Genomic DNA, 15,930 nt, shown 5'->3' on the forward strand with positions numbered 1-15,930 from the left:
GACAATTCAAGGCGCACATTCGACTGGGATTTTTTCACTCACAAAATGAAACCAGTGAAATTTTAGCAAAATACTTTGACGCACTTGCTTAAAATTATTTAAACAATAAATTATAACATTTGTTTTTTTTAATGTTATAAGCTAACACAAACGCTTTCATAACTTTATTTTAGTTTTATTTGAATTTGGAAGAAAACATTAAAATGCATTCAACTTCATTGTTGGTTTTTCAAAATCTAGGGTATAAGTTGGTAACATCACTACTGCGCTATCGTTCTCATTCCGCAATCTTTGCTGCTCGTTTGGCCGCCATACAACACATATGCTAATGTTTAAACATACTTATGAAATCGAGTAGGATGTACTTGTATCGTAAGTCATTTGGTAAACGTATCAAACATCTGATAAAATACAAATGAAACAAACTGCTACAAATAAATCCGGACGGTACAGCTGCTTTAAACGAAGGGTAGGTGGTACGTGTTAGCGTTCCATCCCACATAGGAAGTCTCATACGTGTTAGCGTTCCATCTCGCAAAAAGAAATCTCGGTCGTTTATGTTTGCTTCGGGGTAGTTTTGTCGTATCACATTAATTCTACAGAGTTTAGAATAGGGATAATTCTCGTTAAACCTTCCATTACATTATCGATGCTAAAATCGGTTTGAACAATCACTCTTGTAAAATACGATAAAATGTTTACCGAAAAATGGAGCATCCATCCACGGTCAGTTCTACCTTTTTTGCTTAATAAAATGCTGATACGTTATACTTTTATAGCTCAGAGCCACAGAGCTGTATCTAAGGTAACTATCCAATTGACGATGATTTCAATGCATGATCTTCGGTTTACCTAAATGTTTGTCCTGGGGCTACCATAGCGATGTTCAAGTCAACTATAACTTCCACGAGATTCTTCCCACCGTTCTGATCCGCTTATATCTTTCCAAAAGGCATGTGGAAGAATGATGTGTGCTTCTGAACTACTATCAGAACAATGTCCAGAAAATATTTATGATTCGATTTGAATCAAAACCAGCTCCTGGCGCATTTTATCCGGTGTATCCCAACAACTTTTAACGCACGTCCAAACGAGGACATTGCCAAAATCAATGGGCACACGATCTCCGTTCACCTCGAATCGCAGCTTCTCGATAAGCGTAGGCAGCAGTTGAATTTCGCAAATCATTTCATTTTTACAATACTGGCAATATGGCGGCACCGAGATCTCTTTGATGGGTGCAATCAGCAGTGGTATGGCATTGCGAGAGTAGCGTAATATTTGACCCGGATTTTCCTGCAGTTTACTCAGAAAAGAGTGAAACATCATATCACCGTGCATTGGCACGCCTTTTTCGTACAGCTCTTGATCGTGACTAGGATTGGGCTGTTGTTTTGTACCCGAGGCTACGTTTTCTGTTGGACTGTCGGGGATTAATTTACCTGTAATGAAGTATATGAATATCAAGCTTCATAACGTTTTTAACGTTTTCATAACGAATGTGTACATACCATCTTCATGTCGCTGGTATTCTGCCAGAAGCTCCCGTACATGATCGATAACAAGCGGCGCATTTGATCGTTCTTCATCAACGCTAATGTATAAACCGCGCAATGTCACATCTGCAATACTTCGTGGCACTACTTGCGGTTGCTTAAGCAGTGCGATCAAGTCACGCTTTGGTGAAATGGGTGTGTCTACAACGACTATTTCCGCTTCTAGTCCTTCTATTTCAGCTGAAGCCCTCGTAGTGTACAAATTGTCAATAAGCTCCCCACCTGTCGCACCAGAAGACCGTCCATCTCCTCGGGCATTGGCATTCGTTTCGTCCACTCGTAGACTTTCAAAACCCGGCACAGGATCAGCTTCCATCGAATTGCTTTCGTCATCTTCATCTGAGACTTTTTCATACTGAATCACGTTGCCGTTCTCCTCGTTAAGTAGTTGCTCTGTATTTGCAACATTATTCGTATCTACCCGTACAAAGGCTGACGTATTGAACTCTTCCTTTGCGCAAATACCCATGGTTCCATCTTCCTCGTCACCCCAATCGTCGGCATTGCTACACCACGATATAGCAGTATCCTTCGATACCAACTTAAGAGACCGTGCTTCGACACCTTCTGCTCCGGGAGAGCTTTTTTCTAGCGATTGTATTCGAACGCATGTCCATGCTTGGGATTGCGTTGAACAGGGTGCGTTTAAACATGCAAATACATACAGCGTACGGTGGAATTGCGAATCATCCAGTGGAGCGTAAATTTGCACAATAAGAGGTCTCTGTTGACCACATAACATGCATGGCTGGATTTCTACCGCATCTGCAGGCCAATCCTACAACGTGTTGAAGACGAACAAAGGATACATAATTATTGATTATTCGGACGCATGAGTACCACACAACTTACAGCACGTCCGCCAATTTTATTCGTAGTACACGATAGGTACGGTCGATCTTTCTCAGCGATTGGTTCATCTTCGAATCCTAACAGCACCAATGTCTGTTTTTTTGCCATTTCACTCGAAACCCGTACCCGTATGTATCCGCAACGAAATCAGCTGCAACCCTGCGAGAACAGATATATTTAAATTTTTCGTCCTCTCGGTCTTTTTAGAGAACTTGTGGTAAGTTAAAACACACACTAACAGTTTTATATTAGTTCAGTGCTCTAGCGAATTTGTTTCTATTTAATAACTATCATTCACTTTAATTCTACAGCCTTGCTCGAAAACAAGGATTTAATATCGATTTCAACATAACCAGCAGCAGAAATCTTTTCCAGAAAAGTGCAAATCAAAACAAATGTTCTTTCACACACTTCCATATAAGCAATTTGACATGAAAACCGTCACACGTGACAGTATAGTTTAAATTCTGTTTTCGTCAAGTTTTTATCACATAATATATTTTTCAAAAATGATATTTGATTTTTGCCTGTTCTGGAAGAAACTGGAATCTCTCGCGGTCGTGCAATGTCTTTTCCATATGACTAATCCTTGGCTTTTTTCGGATGCATCAAAGCCATCATTTCTTCTCAATTTGGACCTTCCTCGCCACGTGGACAACCGATAACGACTATAACGGAAGGGTCATGTCCCATTATAATGATTCAACCAGCCCATCTTTATAATGCTTCATCCATTGTGCTTCTACATACACCAGAAGACCAGAAATATATTTTGGTCGCTTTCTTTTTCTTCCATAAGCCTCTTGATTTCGTACGCGGTTGAAAGGATATTGTCAACTGTAGACAAGGTTCATGTCTTAGAGCCGTATATTAATATAGGAACTAAACATATTTCGTACAGCTACAGCTTCAAGTATAATTTAACAATCTTTTTATCGTTAATTTAATTCCTCGTTTATTGTTTTCATTTTAATACATTTCGAATTCAAACTTCCAGGAATAAGCCATTCTATGTCAAGATTTGAATTCTCTGTTATTTTGTGGGACGACAAAGTGCTCATGTTCTTTGTCAAACGCTTTCTATTGAATACAAGACTTTGCTCATTGACCGGGATACCGCATTTATCCTGGATTATAAGTTTCACGCGTTTTACACTGTCGGTTGGCTGCATCTCCAAGGTATATGCTACTCCAGGCGCAGTATGCACGTGTATTCTGATTCCTCCTCGCAAACGCAACACCAAATGCAGAGTCGATTCTTTCTGGATGTTGTAATCCGACAAGGTGCGACCATCTTCCAGCTGCTTTCCGGCGAAGATAAGACGCTGTTGATCTGGCGGGATTCCTTCTTTATCCTGAATCTTTGCCTTGACATTCTCGATCGTATCGGATGGCTCCACCTCGAGAGTGATCGTTTTGCCGGTCAGAGTTTTGACGAAGATTTGCATGCCTCCTCGCAGACGTAACACCAAATGCAGAGTCGATTCTTTCTGGATGTTGTAATCCGACAAGGTGCGACCATCTTCCAGCTGCTTTCCGGCGAAGATAAGACGCTGTTGATCTGGCGGGATTCCTTCCTTATCCTGAATCTTTGCCTTGACGTTCTCGATCGTATCGGATGGCTCCACCTCGAGAGTGATCGTTTTGCCGGTCAGAGTTTTGACGAAGATTTGCATGCCTCCTCGCAGACGCAACACCAAATGCAGAGTCGATTCTTTCTGGATGTTGTAATCCGATAAGGTGCGACCATCTTCCAGCTGCTTTCCGGCGAAGATAAGACGCTGTTGATCTGGCGGGATTCCTTCCTTATCCTGAATCTTTGCCTTGACGTTCTCGATCGTATCGGATGGCTCCACCTCGAGAGTGATCGTTTTGCCGGTCAGAGTTTTGACGAAGATTTGCATGCCTCCTCGCAGCCGCAACACCAAATGCAGAGTCGATTCTTTCTGGATGTTGTAATCCGACAAGGTGCGACCATCTTCCAGTTGCTTTCCGGCGAAGATAAGACGCTGTTGATCTGGTGGGATTCCTTCCTTATCCTGAATCTTTGCCTTGACGTTCTCGATCGTATCAGATGGCTCCACCTCGAGAGTGATCGTCTTTCCGGTCAGAGTTTTGACGAAGATTTGCATGCCTCCTCGCAGACGCAACACCAAATGCAGAGTCGATTCTTTCTGGATGTTGTAATCCGACAAGGTGCGACCATCTTCCAGCTGCTTTCCGGCGAAGATAAGACGCTGTTGATCTGGCGGGATTCCTTCCTTATCCTGAATCTTTGCCTTGACGTTCTCGATCGTATCGGATGGCTCCACCTCGAGAGTGATCGTTTTGCCGGTCAGAGTTTTGACGAAGATTTGCATGCCTCCTCGCAGACGCAACACCAAATGCAGAGTCGATTCTTTCTGGATGTTGTAATCCGACAAGGTGCGACCATCTTCCAGCTGCTTTCCGGCGAAGATAAGACGCTGTTGATCTGGCGGGATTCCTTCTTTATCCTGAATCTTTGCCTTGACATTCTCGATCGTATCGGATGGCTCCACCTCGAGAGTGATCGTTTTGCCTGTCAGAGTTTTGACGAAGATTTGCATGCCTCCTCGCAGACGCAACACCAAATGCAGAGTCGATTCTTTCTGGATGTTGTAATCCGACAAGGTGCGACCATCTTCCAGCTGCTTTCCGGCGAAGATAAGACGCTGTTGATCTGGCGGGATTCCTTCCTTATCCTGAATCTTTGCCTTGACATTCTCGATCGTATCGGATGGCTCCACCTCGAGAGTGATCGTTTTGCCGGTCAGAGTTTTGACGAAGATTTGCATGCCTCCTCGCAGACGTAACACCAAATGCAGAGTCGATTCTTTCTGGATGTTGTAATCCGACAAGGTGCGACCATCTTCCAGCTGCTTTCCAGCGAAGATAAGACGCTGTTGATCTGGCGGGATTCCTTCCTTATCCTGAATCTTTGCCTTGACGTTCTCGATCGTATCGGATGGCTCTACCTCGAGAGTGATCGTTTTGCCGGTCAGAGTTTTGACGAAGATTTGCATGCCTCCTCGCAGACGCAACACCAAATGCAGAGTCGATTCTTTCTGGATGTTGTAATCCGACAAGGTACGGCCATCTTCCAGTTGCTTTCCGGCGAAGATAAGACGCTGTTGATCTGGTGGGATTCCTTCCTTATCCTGAATCTTTGCCTTGACGTTCTCGATCGTATCGGATGGCTCCACCTCGAGAGTGATCGTTTTGCCGGTCAGAGTTTTGACGAAGATTTGCATGCCTCCTCGCAGACGCAACACCAAATGCAGAGTCGATTCTTTCTGGATGTTGTAATCCGACAAGGTGCGACCATCTTCCAGCTGCTTTCCGGCGAAGATAAGACGCTGTTGATCTGGCGGGATTCCTTCCTTATCCTGAATCTTTGCCTTGACGTTCTCGATCGTATCGGATGGCTCCACCTCGAGAGTGATCGTTTTGCCGGTCAGAGTTTTGACGAAGATTTGCATGCCTCCTCGCAGACGCAACACCAAATGCAGAGTCGATTCTTTCTGGATGTTGTAATCCGACAAGGTGCGACCATCTTCCAGTTGCTTTCCGGCGAAGATAAGACGCTGTTGATCTGGTGGGATTCCTTCCTTATCCTGAATCTTTGCCTTGACGTTCTCGATCGTATCGGATGGCTCCACCTCGAGAGTGATCGTTTTGCCGGTCAGAGTTTTGACGAAGATTTGCATGCCTCCTCGCAGACGCAACACCAAATGCAGAGTCGATTCTTTCTGGATGTTGTAATCCGACAAGGTGCGACCATCTTCCAGCTGCTTTCCGGCGAAGATAAGACGCTGTTGATCTGGCGGGATTCCTTCCTTATCCTGAATCTTTGCCTTGACGTTCTCGATCGTATCGGATGGCTCCACCTCGAGAGTGATCGTTTTGCCGGTCAGAGTTTTGACGAAGATTTGCATGCCTCCTCGCAGACGCAACACCAAATGCAGAGTCGATTCTTTCTGGATGTTGTAATCCGACAAGGTGCGACCATCTTCCAGCTGCTTTCCGGCGAAGATAAGACGCTGTTGATCTGGCGGGATTCCTTCCTTATCCTGAATCTTTGCCTTGACGTTCTCGATCGTATCGGATGGCTCCACCTCGAGAGTGATCGTTTTGCCGGTCAGAGTTTTGACGAAGATTTGCATGCCTCCTCGCAGACGCAACACCAAATGCAGAGTCGATTCTTTCTGGATGTTGTAATCCGACAAGGTGCGACCATCTTCCAGTTGCTTTCCGGCGAAGATAAGACGCTGTTGATCTGGTGGGATTCCTTCCTTATCCTGAATCTTTGCCTTGACGTTCTCGATCGTATCGGATGGCTCCACCTCGAGAGTGATCGTTTTGCCGGTCAGAGTTTTGACGAAGATTTGCATGCCTCCTCGCAGACGCAACACCAAATGCAGAGTCGATTCTTTCTGGATGTTGTAATCCGACAAGGTGCGACCATCTTCCAGCTGCTTTCCGGCGAAGATAAGACGCTGTTGATCTGGCGGGATTCCTTCCTTATCCTGAATCTTTGCCTTGACGTTCTCGATCGTATCGGATGGCTCCACCTCGAGAGTGATCGTTTTGCCGGTCAGAGTTTTGACGAAGATTTGCATGCCTCCTCGCAGACGCAACACCAAATGCAGAGTCGATTCTTTCTGGATGTTGTAATCCGACAAGATGCGACCATCTTCCAGTTGCTTTCCGGCGAAGATAAGACGCTGTTGATCTGGCGGGATTCCTTCCTTATCCTGAATCTTTGCCTTGACGTTCTCGATCGTATCGGATGGCTCCACCTCGAGAGTGATCGTTTTGCCGGTCAGAGTTTTGACGAAGATTTGCATGCCTCCTCGCAGACGCAACACCAAATGCAGAGTCGATTCTTTCTGGATGTTGTAATCCGACAAGGTGCGACCATCTTCCAGCTGCTTTCCGGCGAAGATAAGACGCTGTTGATCTGGCGGGATTCCTTCTTTATCCTGAATCTTTGCCTTGACGTTCTCGATCGTATCGGATGGCTCCACCTCGAGAGTGATCGTTTTGCCGGTCAGAGTTTTGACGAAGATTTGCATGCCTCCTCGCAGACGCAACACCAAATGCAGAGTCGATTCTTTCTGGATGTTGTAATCCGACAAGGTGCGACCATCTTCCAGCTGCTTCCCGGCGAAGATAAGACGCTGTTGATCTGGCGGGATTCCTTCTTTATCCTGAATCTTTGCCTTGACGTTCTCGATCGTATCGGATGGCTCCACCTCGAGAGTGATCGTTTTGCCGGTCAGAGTTTTGACGAAGATTTGCATGCCTCCTCGCAGACGCAACACCAAATGCAGAGTCGATTCTTTCTGGATGTTGTAATCCGACAAGGTGCGACCATCTTCCAGCTGCTTTCCGGCGAAGATAAGACGCTGTTGATCTGGCGGGATTCCTTCTTTATCCTGAATCTTTGCCTTGACGTTCTCGATCGTATCGGATGGCTCCACCTCGAGAGTGATCGTTTTGCCGGTCAGAGTTTTGACGAAGATTTGCATGCCTCCTCGCAGACGCAACACCAAATGCAGAGTCGATTCTTTCTGGATGTTGTAATCCGACAAGGTGCGACCATCTTCCAGCTGCTTTCCGGCGAAGATAAGACGCTGTTGATCTGGCGGGATTCCTTCCTTATCCTGAATCTTTGCCTTGACGTTCTCGATCGTATCGGATGGCTCCACCTCGAGAGTGATCGTTTTGCCGGTCAGAGTTTTGACGAAGATTTGCATGCCTCCTCGCAGACGCAACACCAAATGCAGAGTCGATTCTTTCTGGATGTTGTAATCCGACAAGGTGCGACCATCTTCCAGCTGCTTCCCGGCGAAGATAAGACGCTGTTGATCTGGCGGGATTCCTTCTTTATCCTGAATCTTTGCCTTGACGTTCTCGATCGTATCGGATGGCTCCACCTCGAGAGTGATCGTTTTGCCGGTCAGAGTTTTGACGAAGATTTGCATGCCTCCTCGCAGACGCAACACCAAATGCAGAGTCGATTCTTTCTGGATGTTGTAATCCGACAAGGTGCGACCATCTTCCAGCTGCTTTCCGGCGAAGATAAGACGCTGTTGATCTGGCGGGATTCCTTCTTTATCCTGAATCTTTGCCTTGACGTTCTCGATCGTATCGGATGGCTCCACCTCGAGAGTGATCGTTTTGCCGGTCAGAGTTTTGACGAAGATTTGCATGCCTCCTCGCAGACGCAACACCAAATGCAGAGTCGATTCTTTCTGGATGTTGTAATCCGACAAGGTGCGACCATCTTCCAGTTGCTTTCCGGCGAAGATAAGACGCTGTTGATCTGGCGGGATTCCTTCCTTATCCTGAATCTTTGCCTTGACGTTCTCGATCGCATCGGATGGCTCCACCTCGAGAGTGATCGTTTTGCCGGTCAGAGTTTTGACGAAGATTTGCATGCCTCCTCGCAGACGCAACACCAAATGCAGAGTCGATTCTTTCTGGATGTTGTAATCCGACAGGGTACGCCCATCTTCCAGTTGCTTTCCGGCGAAGATAAGACGCTGTTGATCTGGTGGGATTCCTTCCTTATCCTGAATCTTTGCCTTGACGTTCTCGATCGTATCGGATGGTTCCACCTCGAGAGTGATCGTCTTTCCGGTCAGAGTTTTGACGAAGATTTGCATGTTGATTCTATCGAATAATATACATGAAATCAATAATAAATATTAACGAGTCTTACGGTTTGTGAAGCTTTCAAAATGCTTTTTTAAAATTCAATTGAATAATATTGAAATTTTGCAAAATGTAAATTATACAAAATGATTAACTCGATTATTAAAAAACACAGTTACTTAACGATGCGATATGCATATGTATCGCCTTAAACAACTTGTAAAATAATTTTAGTTGAGTTGCTTTGGAAAAACAATGATTCACATTTGCATGAATTTCGTTAGGGATAGCATATGAAATGAATACAATGAACTTGAATGAACTTGAAGTGCAATGAGTCATAAAACTGTTCATGACACTGCACTCCTTTTCATTATTCAATGGCTTCCATTGGACTAAGGTAATAAAACAATTCGTAGCGCAATTAGTTGTTTTTCATTGCTTAATAAGCGGATGTATAATGTTAATTTAGTATTTAAACTATACCCGAAGAAGAATTTTGCAGAAGAATAGGCTATGCTATTACAACACAATATATACGTATTAGGTAAAAAAACACGTCATTTTGCATACACCAACATTGCAAATTTTTATCATTTCAGCCTTGGCTAAATTTCATGGTATTAGCAATTAAGAATCTTATCAAATACCTCTTAATTAACAATGCTTTCCTTTTACGATTGATTCAACAAGTAAAATAAAATATAATACAGAATAAAATATTACACACAGTATGCACTCAAAACACAACCGTTCACCAGCTTAACGCGATGACAACTATTCCCCGATGCAAATTATTTCGCTTTTATAACACTGGTGCATACAGCGCATTGTAACGGCAAGTCTACACGTTCAACACAAGGGTCTGCACTTTGTGCCTTGTAGTTTTTGTTTCGAAAGCATTTTGAGCCTATGCTTTGTAGAAAAATATCGTCCTTATATTCTTTTACGCTGATTTTACTTTACTGTAATCATGCTACAAGCATAAATACAGAGGCAGCATCGTCATACAAGTGCTTAACGTGTAGCTTCATGTATAAACACAAGCGATTTTGTAGTTTGGTTGAAACAGTGACAATCCGAATGATGATTCAGTATGTGATATCGATGAATAGAATGAATGCTCCATTCATTCAAATGTTTATTGAATTATTGAATGAATAAAAAACTATTGAATTAAAGAATGAATAAATAACTATTTAGCCTTTTGATATAAAAATTTTATATTTATATTTCACCTTTTCGTTGACTTATTTCGTGCGTACTTTTGTGATATCAGCATTGCATTGAAATTATTAGTTTCGTTTTTAATGCGCTAGCATTGATAAACTGCAGCGAGATACATTATATTTATAAGCCCGCAGTTCGATACGAATTGTGGGTAAGGTTTACACGGAAGTGGTTGTTTCACATTCGATGCCCACCTTTGAGCCGCAAAACTAGATGAACAGTAGATCCTTTAATAATACTGTAATCTTGTAGTTGACGTCCGTCTTCTAGCTGTTTGCCGGCAAAAATCATTCGCTGCTGGTTTGGCGGAATCTCTTCACGTTCATCGATCTGTTTCTTAACACTCTCCACTGTGGCCTCGGGCTCTGTGTCCACGGCAATGGTCTTGCCAGTCAACATCTTCACGAAGATCTGCATACCACCCTTAAGGCGCAGTACTAAATGAATAGTAGATCCCTTGATGATGCTGTATTCTTGCAGTTGACGCCCATCTTCAAGCTGTTTGCCAGCAAAGATCATTCGTTGTTGGTTAGGAGGGATCTCCTCGCGCTCATCGATCTGTTTCTTGACACTTTCTACCGTGGCTTCCGGTTCAGTGTCAATGGCAATGGTTTTGCCTGTTAGCATCCGAACAAAGATTTGCATTCCTCCTTTTAACCGAAGTACCAGATGCATGGTGGATCCATGTTGAACATTGTAGTCAGATATAATCCGTCCATTATCCAGCTGCTTTCCTGCAAAGATGATCCGTTGCTGATCTGGCGCAATACCCTCGCGTTCCTCTATTTTGCTCTTAATATCCAAAACCGTTTCAGTAGCAATGACATCCAATGTGATAGTCTTCCCGGTTAAGGTTTTCACAAAGATTTGCATTTTATTGCTGGCTGTGTATAAAGTAATGCTATGTTTTAGAATGTATTGTCGTAGTTCATATTGCAAAACATGTTTTCATCTCGAATGAAATGCTAATGACGGAAAGAACCATGGCGAGCTCAAACATGTTTGACATCGGTACCAGTCATGCTTTCTTCTCCGTTTAAGACTCGCCGTCTTTGTTAGAGTATTTTTACTTTGGATGGCTAGTGGCTTTCTTCGTCCAATTGAGTGTGTATGCACACATAAAGTAAATTACGCATGTATGAAAGGAAGATAAAAATAAAAGTTCGCCGATCGACGTAGAAGGTTACTGACGCTGCATTTATTTACGTGACGCCATGTGACGCTTTTCGTCGTCTACGATGAAATGCAGATCTCTTTCAATGAAGCGCGCACCACGATCGCGAACACTCACCTAGTTGTATTTTACTAGACCTTTCTTGTAGTTTGATTAAAGTTCAAACCAGACTAAAAAAGTACAGTGGACGATTGATTAGTCTTTTTTGTAAGAGAGCTATCGTTTTATGGCAGCCACGCAAAACTGAGCCCTTAGCCCACCGCTAGTGAGCTTTTTATAGTATAATGCGGAGGGATCAGCCCGAAATGAAAGTAGAAGCCGCAAAAGGACGCGTCTCCTCATACGAAGCTGTAGAAGCTCCGATGGTGTTGTTAGATTCGTCTGCTATTTATGTTTTCTAGTATGAGAATGAAACGAATAACTTCCGCGTGTTTGAATGTTTACTATCGCCCTGTAAAGCAATACTACTGCACATTCATATAGTATAAAAATATTACGTACATCAAAAGTATAAAAGCATAAGTATAAAAATATTATAAGTACATCATTCTTTAACAACGCGTACTTTAGACTTACTATCTACACAAGAATTTTTATTTTTCTACATTATTTAATAAAATCTATTTTATTTATACGTTCAAAATGATTTGCTTGGAATATTTTTGATTCTATTAGAATAATTTTGGACTGTTTCATAGTATTTAAAGTATCAAACTATCATAAATTTGCCTTAAAAATTATTTGTATTTTCAAATACTCGTAATCCAATATTTTTTATTTTATTTATATTTTTATTCTAATTATTTTCGGTGAGCATTAGTATTAAAGAGTTATTTTTCATACATGTTTATTACTAAAACTATTGGTTGCAAGACGCTGTTGAAACTTTACTACATGGGACATTGACTCTAATTCTGGCATGATATTTGCTTGCGGTCAAAGTCAATGACAACGTCTGGGCAGATTTTGTGTTTCGTTTTTGTTTTGGCAACTATACAACATTAGGTTGTTCGATTGTAATTATGTCATAGAGAACGATCAACGCTATAAAAACCTTCGATCAATGCTCGGACGAATCATACAAGTAGCGTCCTTAAGAAGTACCAGCGTTTACCTAACGTGAAGGAAAGAAAGGTAAAAAGAGTGTAGATACTAACTTAAATATAAGATAAAACTTGGTAAGACTGTTGCTAAGATTTAGAATTTTGTGATTTTCACAGCAAGCATCATGCAGATCTTTGTGAAGATGTTGACCGGCAAGACCATTGCCGTGGACACAGAGCCAGAAGCCACAGTGGAAAGTGTCAAGAAACAGATCGATGAGCGCGAGGAGATCCCTCCTAATCAACAACGAATGATCTTCGCCGGCAAACAGCTTGAAGATGGGCGTCAACTGCAAGAATACAGCATCATCAAGGGATCTACTATTCATTTAGTACTGCGCCTTAAAGGTGGTATGCAAATCTTCGTGAAGATGTTGACTGGCAAGACCATTGCAGTGGACACAGAACCCGAAGACACGGTGGAGAGTGTCAAGAAACAGATCGATGAACGTGAAGAGATCCCGCCAAACCAGCAGCGAATGATTTTTGCCGGCAAACAGCTTGAAGACGGGCGTCAACTACAAGAATACAGTATCATCAAAGGATCTACTATTCATTTAGTACTGCGCCTTAAGGGTGGTATGCAAATCTTCGTGAAGATGTTGACTGGCAAAACCATTGCCGTGGACACAGAACCCGAAGACACGGTGGAGAGTGTCAAGAAACAGATCGATGAACGTGAAGAGATTCCGCCAAACCAGCAGCGAATGATTTTTGCTGGCAAACAGCTAGAAGACGGGCGTCAGCTACAAGAATACAGTATCATCAAGGGATCTACTATTCATTTAGTACTGCGCCTTAAAGGTGGTATGCAAATCTTCGTGAAGATGTTGACTGGCAAGACCATTGCGGTAGACACAGAGCCTGAAGACACCGTGGAGAGTGTCAAGAAACAGATCGATGAGCGCGAGGAGATCCCTCCTAATCAACAGCGAATGATTTTTGCCGGCAAACAGCTAGAAGACGGGCGTCAACTACAGGAGTACAGCATCATCAAGGGATCTACTATTCATCTTGTTCTACGACTGAAGGGTGGAATGCAACTCTTTTGAGCTACAATAGTAAAAAGCTTTATCCATGAAAAGACTCTGATGAAAACAAATTAACATAAAGCTGCCAGCTGTCGTACTCATTCCGTTGGTAAAACATTGAACTTTAATAGCATCCAGCCTGCCAAATGAATCAATGGAATCAAACAATTGCACATCATGATATAATGCGTAATGGGTACCATATCCCGAATAAATATTTTATGTATTTATGCTTAGCAGCTTGAAATTTGTTTTCTTGAATAAAACGTTAAGTATCGTTTCAAAATTTTTAAATTAAAGGAACGCTGTGCTTCACAAGGCATATTCTTAGTTTGAATTTTTTAATTTGAATTTTGCACATGGAGATGAACTTACCAGAAAATGCGGTTGATTCATCTGAATGACACATCAGTTGTCAAAATTGTTCATTTCAAAGCATATGTTAAATTCATTTGTTTAATGTGTACAAGATGTATTTTCGTTCAAGCGCAGTGGGCCTACTCCGGTCGCTATTTTTCGGAAATGTGCGTTGTTACGCGGGTGTATATCAAAAAAATTCGCATCTCAAACCTGCAACGGCAACAATTGAAACAGTTAAAGCCAAACTTGCAATGAATATTATACCGACAGTGGAGGAATGGAAAAACATTCGTACGAATATTCTTAGCGAGCGAAGCTTCAATAACACCAACGTCGATAGCGTGGTTTTAGGATTGTGCCCTAATCTAAGGATTGGAAAATCATATATAGATTATTTACATCAACAGGGGCTTAAAATAAATCTCGCTATAGCTGGAAAATTATTGCGCTTGTATAGGTTGAAGGAGGATCAAGTGAATGAAGAGGATGAAGCCGATATCTGGCGCATTTACAGCGATCTTCGTGTTCAAAATCCAATCCTTGATGCATATACTTGCGAGCATGCTATTAACGCCCTTACATTAACGAAGCACTGGAAACATAGTCTGGAGCTTTTAGAAATGATCAAGATCAGTGGAACTCCAGATAGCTCGTCGTACAACTGTATAGCTGCCAAATCATTCATGTCTGGTGACGAGTCTATCGGATGGAAAATGCTTTGTGAAATGTGCATAAATAAACGTATCCCCAATGATGACTGTTTTCTAGCCTGGTTGGATTACAGTCGAAGAAAAGATCAAATATTCTCAAACAATTTACAGAGAATGCTACAATTCACCAGCGATCATTCTGTATTCCTGTCGAAAAGGGTTGGAAAGGCGCTTCTTTCGTTGCCGAAGGAGCTTGGCATTAGCGCGCATGAAACACGAATAACAGACAATGGCAAATGCTCTCATTGTAAAGGTAGCCTTTCTAGCATCGTTGTACCCCAAGAAATGTTTCAAGAGCTAAGAGATAAATTCATCGAAGCTGTTTTTATCAGAAAAGAAATCTTTAATCGTACCACTCCAGAAGAGTTAAAACGCTTTCAAAGTTTTCTTAGCAAAACGATACCTTACGATGTGGTGATCGACGGTTTGAATGTTGCGTTCTCTTCTGGAAACCAGAAAAATCCAGCAGTTTATTCCCAACAGGTTGCCGCCGTCGTTCGTCATTATGTGAGACAAAAAAAACGTGTTTTAGTGATCGGCAGGCAACATATGGACAAATGGCGTTCGAAAGAGATGAAATATATTCGAGAAAACAGTTTTTTATTCCTTACTGAAGATCTGTAAGTACACTATAAGTACTGGTTAGTTTTGAGCTTATAAATCAACAACTTTTACTTTCAGTTCGCACGATGATCCTTTCCTTCTACATGCGGCCTTGGAGAGTGGTCCAAATACTGATTTCTTTTCAAGAGATCTTATGAGAAAGCATTCGTTTATGTTAGGTGATCATCTAAGTGTCGTATTTAAGCGCTGGCAACAGGAGCATCAATATTCGCTGCTCTCTGTGCTATCAGATGGGCGAGTTATGATTAAATCGCCATTTAAGTATGAGCTTTACGCCCATAAGTCCTGTGATAACCGATGGCATGTTCCCTTGGTAGAAAATGGATACCGTATTCCGAAAGTTGAAAAACAAAATGATTGGCTTTGTATGAGTATAAAATAATTTAAAGTAGAATAAATCTTGAAATATACATTAGTTTGGATCCAACAGCATAATTTTTTCTTCTATTATTTCAATAGACAAAGTAGAACAACTAAACCAAAATTAGCAATTTGAGAACTATATAAAATGACAACATAATACGTTAGCTTAGTAAAATTTGTACGAAATAATAATAACGAACAAGTAACGATCGTTTTAAGATGACATTACAACATTCGAAGCAAGCA

At 42.2% G+C, this 15,930-nt stretch overlaps 4 protein-coding genes across 4 annotated transcripts; 2 read left to right on the forward strand and 2 right to left on the reverse strand.

The window, feature by feature from the left end:
• Positions 1-226: 226 nt before the first annotated feature.
• On the reverse strand, positions 227-2,516 carry LOC128721481 (programmed cell death protein 2-like). The gene is made up of 3 exons (XM_053815238.1): positions 2,409-2,516; positions 1,512-2,334; positions 227-1,442 (listed from the first exon to the last, which is right to left on the reverse strand). Exons 1-3 carry the CDS (start codon positions 2,514-2,516, stop codon positions 1,012-1,014), a joined length of 1,362 nt encoding a protein of 453 aa, XP_053671213.1. The 3' UTR covers positions 227-1,011.
• A 937-nt stretch (positions 2,517-3,453) lies between these two features.
• LOC128731526 (uncharacterized) lies at positions 3,454-11,192 on the reverse strand. Its single transcript, XM_053824651.1, is given in 3 exon segments — positions 3,454-3,660; positions 3,662-9,107; positions 10,501-11,192. Coding segments are annotated over 3 exon segments (6,204 nt in total). The 3' UTR covers positions 3,454-3,594.
• A 1,529-nt stretch (positions 11,193-12,721) lies between these two features.
• Positions 12,722-13,648, forward strand: LOC128730601 (polyubiquitin-B). The gene has a single exon (XM_053823674.1). It carries the CDS (start codon positions 12,722-12,724, stop codon positions 13,646-13,648), a length of 927 nt encoding a protein of 308 aa, XP_053679649.1.
• A 440-nt stretch (positions 13,649-14,088) lies between these two features.
• Positions 14,089-15,726, forward strand: LOC128720546 (mitochondrial ribonuclease P catalytic subunit). Its single transcript, XM_053814221.1, has 2 exons — positions 14,089-15,317; positions 15,379-15,726. Exons 1-2 carry the CDS (start codon positions 14,098-14,100, stop codon positions 15,701-15,703), a joined length of 1,545 nt encoding a protein of 514 aa, XP_053670196.1. The 5' UTR covers positions 14,089-14,097; the 3' UTR covers positions 15,704-15,726.
• The last annotated feature ends 204 nt before the right edge of the window (positions 15,727-15,930 follow it).

Source organism: Anopheles nili, chromosome 2 (genome assembly GCF_943737925.1).
Source record: "Anopheles nili chromosome 2, idAnoNiliSN_F5_01, whole genome shotgun sequence".
In the NCBI taxonomy this organism is placed as follows: domain Eukaryota; kingdom Metazoa; phylum Arthropoda; class Insecta; order Diptera; family Culicidae; genus Anopheles; species Anopheles nili.